At 39.4% G+C, this 10,471-nt stretch overlaps 1 protein-coding gene across 1 annotated transcript; it reads right to left on the reverse strand.

Moving 5' to 3' along the window:
* Positions 1-5,086: 5,086 nt before the first annotated feature.
* On the reverse strand, positions 5,087-6,028 carry LOC103610200 (olfactory receptor 56A4-like). The gene is given in 1 exon segment (XM_008594415.1): positions 5,087-6,028. A coding segment is annotated over 1 exon segment (942 nt).
* Positions 6,029-10,471: the final 4,443 nt, after the last annotated feature.

Consider the following 10,471-nt stretch of genomic DNA (forward strand, 5'->3'; position numbering starts at 1 on the left):
TTGCCGGTCATGAAAATAGACAAAAAAAAGAAAAAAATTAAAAAATTAAAAAATAAAAATCCCCGGCCCGGTCCGGTGGCGCACTGCGCTAGTGCGCCGCTTGGGAAGCACGGTGGCGCTCCCGCCGTGGGTTCGGATCCCACATACAGACCGGTTCCCGCTCACTGGCTGAGCGAGGCGCGGGGGCAGCACCGAGGGTTGCGATCCCGTTGCCGGTCCCGGTCCGGTACGGGGGCGACACTGAGGGTTGCGATCTGTTGCCGGACACGGAAAAAGACAAAAAATAATAATAATAATAAAATAAAAATAAAATAATAAAAAAAATAAAAATCCCTGTAGGGGGCCGGCCCAGTGGTGCACTGGAGAGTGCTCCCACCGAGGGTTCGGATCCCATGTGGAGACCGGTTCCCACTCACTGGCTGAGTGCGGTGCGGGCGCAACGCCCAGGGTTGCGATCCCATTACCGGTCAGTAAAAAAGACAAAAAGGAAAAAAAAATCCCTGTAGGTATAAAATTCTAGGTATTCAAAAATCAGAAAAGTGATGGCCAATGTGAACAATCCACCAAGATCATTATAAAATATTTTAAACTTTTCCATTTCATAAAGAGAGAGAGAAACATCAGTAGGAACATGACAAATTATAGACATGTGCAGTGAATCTGAGCACACATCCCTCACTGCCTGGTTTGAGACCTCATTTTTTTCTACTCTCTATCAAAGGACAGCCTACAATTTTTCATCTTGAAGAACAGTGCTTTTAGTGTGAATCCATTCCAATCAGACTGTGAGTGTCTATTGCCAACTTCTAGAATGAGGCAACATGAGTAATATTTTAATAGATGACCTAACATAAGGAATGACTGTGGGTGATACAACATAACACCACGAGCTTCAAATAAGGAAAGGATTTTATAAGACAGTATAACAATAGTCAAGAAATTACACTGGGGACTAAAAATGACACAGAGGGTAGGACCGTTGCCTCTCTGAAGTGCATGGTGTATATAGCAAAGAAGACCTTCTTTTGAAGACATTAGAGAAAGCAGTGTGCACAGGAAAAAAATAAAATGAGATCCCATTTATAAGTCAGAAGCATATTTTAGGCTTCCCATTTATAAGTCAGCAGCATATATTAGATTCCAGTTGAAAAACTTTTCATAAATTAGGTCATCCAACAATCATAAAAATCACATAAACAGAGGGCAATTGCTACTCTTCTTAAATGAGGAAACTAGAACTCAGTTCAAGATCAGTAAGTCAAAATCCACACATCTTATCAGTGGCCAAATCGGTGTGCCTGGGATTTTTTTTTTTTTTTAACTATCATGACCATACACATTTTTATATTTTTATTTTTTATTCGTTATGAATTTTTATGAGCTACAAAGCTGATTGTCACCCCTTGTACTCAAGAACGCCAGATCCATACTGGCGGAATGCCCATTACCACAAATTGTAATTGCACCCCATGTCCCCCACCCAATTATCCCAACCTCCCTCACCCTCACCCTTTCCCCCAACCACTCCACTTTTTGTCCCAAGGTATGTTCTCTCCCTCTGCATGTCCAACATATGACTGTGGTCTTTTGTTTCTTCCTTCTTTCTTTCTTAGCTCCCAATTGTGAGTGAGAACATGCGCATTTATCCCTCTGTGCTTTGCTTATTTCACTCAGCATAAGTTTCTCCAGGCTCATCCATATTGGTGCAAATGGGAGAATTTCGTTCTTTTTTGTAGCAGAGTAGTATTCCATGGTGTATATATACCACAGTTTCCTTATCCAGTCATCCATCAATGGATGTTTAGGTTGGTTCCATGTCTTGGCTATTGTAAACACAGCTGTGATGAACATGGGAGTACAGGTATCCCTTCAACATGATGATTTCCATTCCTCTAGGTATATACCCAGAAATGGGATTGCTGGATCGTATGGAAGATCTATCTGTAGTTGTGTGAGAAACCTCATAGTGGTTGTACTAATTTACAGTCCCACCAACAGTGTAGGAGTGTTCCCTTCTCTCCATAGCCTCACCAGCATTTGTTATTCACCATCTTTTTAATTATAGCCAGTCTAATTGGGGTGAGGTGGTATCTCAATGTGGTTTTAATCTGCATTTCTCTGATGACTAGTGTTTTTGAATATTTTTTCATGTACCTGTGGTCATTTGTATGTCTTCCTTTGAAAAATGCCTATTCAGCTCCTTTGCCCATTCTTTAATTGGGTTATTTGGTGTTTTACTGTGTAATTGCTTGAGTTCCTTGTATATTGTGGATATTAATCCCTTGTCAGATGCATAGTTAGAAAAAATTTTCTCCCACTCTGTAGGTTGTAGTTCCTGAAGTGTTTCACCTATATTTTTCCTTAATAATTTTACAGTATTGGGTCTTATACTGAAGTCTTTAATCCATTTTGAGTTGATTCTAGTTTATGGTGAGAGATGCATATCTAGTTTCATTCTTCTCAAATGGATATCCAATTTTACCAGCACCACTTGTTGAAGAGGAAGTTTTTTCCCCAATGTAGATTTTTGTTGCCTTTGTCCAATATCAGATGGCTGTAAGCCTGAGGGTCTCAATTCTGCTCCACTGGTCTGAGTGTCTATTTTTATGCCAGTAACATGCTGTTTTGGTTATGGTAGCTTTGTAGTATAGTTTGAAGTCAGGTAGTGGTAGCTTTGTAGTATAGTTTGAAGTCAGGTAGTGTTATGCCTCTGGCTTTAAATAAAAGTCAGTTTCATTCCAAGATAAGAAGTCTTAGGCTCTATGGTATAAAAGACTGCACTGAACTGTGAATTATATAAAGTCTTTGTAAGGTGCTTTGGGGAATACATTATATTAACAACTTGATTCTTTTCCCAAGAAGATTTTAGGGAATTTAAGAAACAAGATGTGCAAATATTATTTTATTCAACAAAAAACAGCTACAATATGTAAAGAAGCTCTAAAACACATATATTTGAAAAAATGAATAAAACTATTCACCATTCTCAGAGGAGTTTATAATCTAGTATCAGAGGCACATATACACATGGTTCAAGATGGTCAGATTAATTCCACTGAGGTGAATAAAGGAAGGCATTGTGGATAGGTAGAGTTTAAATTGACACTTGTAGGACAGGAATAGTTTGTCAAATGAAGAAAGTGATGTATGTTTTCTATGTAGAAGAGAATACTTGAGGATAGACTTTAAGAAAAACTATCTGGGGGCATATAATCTAGAAAAAAAATGAATCAGGACCTGACTGGAATAGTGGGTAAATAGAACAGTGTTTTAGAAGCTTTGTATTTTGGTTAGGATCATTTTTTGACATTGTGAAACAGAGAGGAGAGAGATCAGAGCTATTTTTTTGATGATAGACAACACTGTGCAAATGATAAACCATAAGTTCTCAAAAAAAAGACTTAGGTCATCACATCAGGTACATTAGGAGATATTTTCAACTGACTCCTATAAAATAATATATGTGAGGCTCTCAATTACTTCCAAAAAAGGAGCTAGTTACCAATGTAAATTAATCCCAGGAAATATCAATCAATATCTAGTCTCCACCATTTTCAGTGCATGATTAGGATGGGAATTGAAAAGAGTAAAACAAACCTATCCTTGTTCAACAAACCCTCAAATTCAGGTGTCTGAATCAGATGGGAAGCTATGCTGGCCCTAGGGCATAATATGAGAATTGACACAAGAGAGCTAAAAGTAGGATTAATTATATATCTAAGACAAACAGGACAGAGTGGGAATCCAGATGGTGCCTGAAACCTGATGGATGGAACAATCAGATAGGATACTATGAAGTCAGAAGTAGGAAAAGCACATCTGAAAAAACGGACACAGAGTTTCACTTAAAACACACACATACAAATATGAGTCATCTTGAAATGACGAAAAAAAAGTCATTAGAAAGAAGGAAAGAGCTACATGAAACTCATACTCCAGAGAAGTGTTATTAAATAAAAATACTAGAAGATCTGTCAGGGATAGAGGAGGCAGTGGATGGCACATGTTGTTCACTCTACCATGAAAACCAAAATTCTCTACCATACCATCCAGCAATCCCTCTTCTAGGTGCATACCCAAAGGAATGGAAATCATCGTGTCAAAGGGATACCTGCACTCCCATGTTTATCACAGCTCTATTTACAATAGCCAAGATATGGAACCAACCTAAATGTCCATCAGTAGAAGACTGGATAAGGAAAATGTGGAATACATACACAATGGAGTACTACTCAGCCATAAAAAAGAATTAAATTCTCCCATTTGTAACAACATGGATGAGCTTGAAGAAAATTATGTTAAGTGAAATAAGACAGACACAGAAAGGAAATACCACATCTTCACTCATAAGTGGGAGCTAAGAAAGAAAGAAAGACCATAACAGAACACTGAATTTTCAGAAGGAGAGAACAGAACTATAGAAGTGGTAAAGGGGGAGAGAAATGGGGGATAGAAAGTAACTGGGAAAGAGACTCATAAAGTAACCATGATTTGTAATGATGAACATGCTAACAGTATTGATTTGGTCATCACATGCTGTACACAAATACTGATAGTCAACTCCGTACCCCATAAATATTAATAAATAAAAATAATAAAATTTTTTAAAAATTAAAAAAATTTTAAAAAACAAAGTTCTAGAGTAAACTGCTATATCTCTACAAGAGATCCATCATGGCACAAAAGCAAGTTGAGCTTTGTCAGGAAAAACTGAGAAATCTAATGCATATCTACATATTAGACAATTCGGAAAAGTGAGAAACATTTAAAATCATTGGAATAACATTTATTATTTATTTGACAAACCATGCCACTCTAAACTCCTGTAATTATGACTTGACAAGTCCCTATCACACAAACAAAGCTAGGAAAATCTTCCAGAACTCCAGAATGCAAAAAACCGAGCTTCCAGTCAGTGCAATAGAAAACAGGAGCCAATATATGGATATCCCCATCAACTAGAGGAGAAGGGAAAACAAATACAAACTTTTTCCTGCATTAACTATTTAAATTTTCTATGCATCATGAAAATTATTCCCCTTCATCAACTTCAGTTTCCAATATCAGATCTTACACATTTTACGTCTTACAACCTCCTTGGCAGTTTCTAGATTCCCTGCTTGATCTCCTTGGTTCTCACACCATAAACAATGGGGTTCAGAGCTGGAGGGATGAGGTGGTGCAGGATGTTCAGCAGGATGGGGGCGTCTGGGGGAATTCTCTTCCTGGCCAGGTTAGTGATGACCAGAACCAGCAGGACTGTGCAGAAGAAGAGGATGAGGATGAAGTGGGAACCACAAGTGCTCAGGGCCCTGGCCACAGCTCCCTCAGCCTTGATCCTTAGCACAACTTTCAGGATAAAAGAATAAGAGAGAACAATTAGGATGAGGTCAGAACCTAGGAGGGTCCAACCTATAACAAACTGGTAGAGCTCATTGAAAGTGATGTCATCACAAGAGAGTTTGGAAACAGATACGTTAGTACAGATACAATTCTGGATAATGTTTCTTGTACAGTATCTGAGACGGGAACAAAATATAGGGATAGGCATAGTAAGAAAGCCATTCCGAACCACAACAAAGAGGGCAGCCTTAGCCACAAACTGGTCGGTGATGATGGATGGGTACCACAGGGGGTGGCAGATGGCCACCTAGTGATCATAGGCCATGACCATGAATGTGCAGGATTCCATAGTCAGGAAACTGTTCATGATGAACATCTGGAGGAAGTAGGCAGAGAAGCTGATGGACCTGAGGTCAAACCAGAAGACGGCCAGGACCTTGGGGATGATGGTGAGACACAGAACCATGTCCAGCATGGAGAGGAGGCTGAGCAGGTAGTACATGGGCTGGTGCAGAGAGGCCTCCAGCTGGATGGTGATCAGGAGGGTGGTGTTGGCCCCCATGGCCAGCAGGAAGAGGAGGCTGAGGGGCAGGGACAGCCAGTGCTGCCAGCTCTGGAAGTTAGGGAAGCAGATGAGGAGGAATTCGGAGACCGGAGCAGTGGAGTAGTTGCTGGGTGATGCCATGTCCTGTATCCTGATCAGCACTAACACTTCAAGAAACCCTAGTGGGTAAAACAGAAATAGATCCATCCATCCACTGTGAATACCCATGGGGAAATAACTCATTTTCCAGAGAACCATTGAAAAAGAATAACAGTTTCTAGCAGTGTTCTAAGTGCTTTATGGTTATAAACCGATCCATTCTGTTAAAAACCTTATAGGTAGAATGAAGAAAGTCCATATTTCTTGGTTTCCTGGAAATCATTTTCATTTATGCTGCTTTTAACGTGTATGCCCAACTTGGTTGATAAATTACATGACTGTCCCCCTTAACCAGTGTCATTCCAGTTTTACAGATGAGGATACAAAGGTAATTAATGGTAAGTAAATTCATTTTATCAACATCACAGTGGTGATGCCATGACCTGAAACCATGAAGTCAAACCACAGCTGAAGTTTCAATCACTACTTTTTCAGCCTCTATAGACAAAAATATGTATGCAGACCCTTCTGCTAAAGTAGATCAGCCATAGGCCCCACACAAATGTCTGCCCCTGCTTTTCCTCCAAGAGCAGAAATCACAAGCAAAGGAGAAAGCAGACCTAAGTGAACAACCAGAGAGTACTTGAAGACTTTACTAGAGATATGACTGTCATCTGTATAGGGCACAGAACCTTAGATCTAAAAAATGACTAGATTTTGATATAAAATATGTGACAAATCTTCTAATGTCATAGGCAAGCTGTTGAGATAAAAACAAGAAATTTCAGGAGCCAGCAGTTTGGGTCCACCAGTACTATCCCAAGAGTGAGGGATACAGCAACTGCTGTCTTCATCTGAGTCCGTGTGAATGCTCCATCAGTCACAGACCAGAATCAACAGGTTCCCATGAGTCCTGGTCTGGTACACCAAAACCAGTGTGGACAAATTTAATGAGCCAGCTTTCATATGGTTTCCATGCTAAGGCTTATTTCAGAGCATTGGTTGATATGCTCCAGTGACACTGTTTACTTAATGCTCTGAAGCCCTACCTTGGCCATTTTTTTAATCAACAATGACAGTGGTCCTAATGAGTGCTGGACCCTTGTAGAGTCAGCTTCCCTCTCTGTTGCTCAAAGGCAAGGAGTAAGTGTGAATATGTGAAGCATTTGTGAATGTTAGAAGAAACAAATTTGCCTCTCTGTTTTGCCTAAGACATTATCACTTTCCATATACAGCCAGGCACCACATAAATATGTTTCAGTTGATGATGGACCACGTATACAATGCAGGTCCCATAAGGTTATAATGGAGTTGAAAATTGTTTATGTTTATACATGTTTACATACACAAGTAGTTACCATTGTCTTACAATTGCCTACAGTATTCAGTATGGTAACATGCTGGACAAATTGATGGACTAAGATCAATAAGCTGTACAATATAGCCTAGGTGTGTAATAGGCTATAACATCTGGGCTTGTGTAAGTATACTCTATGATATTCACACAATGATAAAATTGCCTAACTAAGCATTTATCAGAATGCATACCAGTCATTAAATGATATATGACTGTAGTCTACAGCAACCCTGTAATGTCTATAGAAGAAATACAATGCAAGCCACATATGTAACTTTAAATTTCTAGTAACCACCTTTAAAAAAGTAAAAGTAAACATGAACAATTAATTTTAACAGTATGAACTCAATATATCCAAAATATTATCACTTTAATATGTAATCAATATTTTTTAATGTTTTAGGGCTATTTTACATTCTTTGTTTTTTTGATTATACTGTTTATAAAATCAGGTGTCTATTTTACATGGGTGGTATATGGGAATTTCTTTCATTTGGTACCATTTTTGGGTCAGCTCAAGATTACAGTTTTCATTTTCTTTTTCAGTACTCCCCATCAATGTTCCTTTAGGAATTTCTTGGTAAATTGAGCTTCAGACATCAGAATGGGAATACTTCATTAAGGACAGAGATAGCCAACACACCCAGCATTCCCAGCTTATATCAGAACAAAAGCCTGTACAAGAGACTAGACTTTCCAACAACTGGATCTTTTAGACTCAGACTAGATTTCACTCTTCTTTCACTCTTATCTTAAGCCAGTGAAGTTATTTTGTTGTCTTTGTTACAATCAATGTTACTATTCAGTAAAGAATACCAAAATGTCGTAATAGGAACACGATTCTTTCACATAAAATATATTTGGAGACTAGAACTAGGTGTCATCGACAAAGGGTGGCAAAAGAGTTAAGGTTCAAAAGTTAGAATTGGAATTAAAAAATAATATAGCTTCAGATATAAATCCAGATAAAGTGTTTATCCTGTTAGTCAGACCTTACAAACTTACCTGTAGACATATTCCATGTGTCTTAAAGAAATAAATCTATTTCTCTAAAGTCTTCTGCTTTATTTACAGGTGGTTACGGTGCTCTTTTTCCTGGATTCAATGAACCAAAGATAAAAATTGACTCTGTACCGAGTCTGGAGTCTTCTAGGGAGCATGGTGGCTTAAGCAACGGAAAAGATACTCGGTCCCAGCCAGAGAAGCAGGAAAGAGCACTGAGAGACAAAGAAGAATGTGATGGGAAGCTCAAGCAGGAGTAATCAAGGCAGCTGGGATTACTGGTCCTACCTATCCCATATGGTGCTTCCAGGGCAATCGTCTCCATGGGGACTGATACGCACTTGAGAAAATAAATTCATTGAGAGTCTTCTGGTCTCCAACTCCCATAGTCAGTAATGCCGACACACCTTTAGTTCAAAAACCCTCACCCTGAAAATCTCAGCTTTTCTTAATGGGTAGTGTACAGATCACATTAGAAAAACTGTACAGCAACATGGATGAGCTTGGAGAAAATTATTTTGAATGAAATAAGCCAGGTACAGAGGGAAAAAAACCTCATGTTCTCACGCATAAGTGGGAGCTAAGAGAGAAAGAAGGAAGGAAGGAAAGACCACAGTTGTGCTCTGGGCTTTCAGCGGGAGAGAGCTTTCATAGGGCTGTGGAGCCGGGTGGGGGAAGGAGCAAAGGGGAGGGAGGTCAGGGATTAATTGGGTGGGGGACTCAGGGAATAATCACAATTTGTGGTAATGGCCAAGCTGATAGAATTTATCTGGCCATCACGTCTTGGGCACAAGTGGTGACGGTCAGCTTTGTACCCCATGAAAATTCATAAGCAATATAAATAAATAAGTAAAACGGGTGAGTATTTTTATCCATCTAGGCTGCTATAACAAAATACCACAAACTGTGTGGCTTATAAACAACAGAAATTTATTTCTTATAGTTCTGGAGTCTGGGAAGTTCAAGATTAAGGTGTTAAAAGAAAAAGAAAAACTTTGCCCCCATAGGAAAGCAGGGATGTGTGGCTTATAAACAACAGAAATTTATTTCTTATAGTTCTGGAGTCTGGGGAGTTCAAGATTAAGGTGTTAAAAGAAAAAGAAAAACTTTGCCCCCATAGGAAAGCAGGGATGCACCAGATTTGGGGGAATTGGTAGAATCTGAATCTGCAAGAGCAGACCTGCTAAAGTCCTGCCAGAAGAATTTCCTCTCCCTGATTATATTGGACACTTGGGTATCTACATGCTTCATCATTCCCGTGCTCACAATTTTTCTGGTTTTAAGTAAGGCCTGGCAGCTAAAGGAGGCTGTGCTGTAAAATGCTAGTTATGATGTTTGCTACACTATCTGGCCCAGCCCCTCAGAGGTTCCAGAGGCTACTTTCAGCTCCACTCAGTTCCTTCCCTCCCCCACAGCACATAGAGGATAAGGCCGTTTTAGGCATCTGACCATGGAGCATATGGCCCATTCTTCAGGGGGTCTGGGAATGGAAAAGAAAACATAAAAGACAAAAGTCATTACGGGGGTAGTGGTTAAAAGTGAGAGCCTTGAGGAAAATCATGGAGATGGGGGACTCTAAGCAAAGAGCATTTATGTTTGAAAAACAAATATATCTAGACTTATGACAGAGAGAACTCCATTTCACACATTAGGTGAACTTTGGAAAAATTATTTTTAAATAAAGATTTAATAGTATTCTTAAACTGGCATCATTTCATTATGGCTAGTGAACAAAAATGAGCCATAAATCATAACATGTTACATAAATGTCATTTCCCTTATTACACACAGGGCAGTAGCCTAATTGAAAACTGGAATGGGCAAGAGAAATATTTACATTAAAGATAGGGCACCATAAGAGCATGAACCCTGGCTCACTCACTGGGTAAGTACAGGCTTCATCTGAATACATGAGGTAATAAAGAGGAAATGCCTTAGGAAGCCTCCAGGTACCAGCAAGAGGAATGAGGGAGCTGGAGACGATGCTGACACATCCTCTCTTTCCCACCTCACCAGGTCTGAGTTGCCCGACTGGGACAACAGTTGTGTTTCAGACAATGGGCATAACCGGGCAAGATACTACCTAGGTCGTTTTGAACTTGTCTCTCTGTCTTTCAAAGGGAACC

The sequence above is a fragment of the Galeopterus variegatus genome, unplaced genomic scaffold (assembly GCF_000696425.1).
Source record: "Galeopterus variegatus unplaced genomic scaffold, G_variegatus-3.0.2 Scaffold10749, whole genome shotgun sequence".
In the NCBI taxonomy this organism is placed as follows: domain Eukaryota; kingdom Metazoa; phylum Chordata; class Mammalia; order Dermoptera; family Cynocephalidae; genus Galeopterus; species Galeopterus variegatus.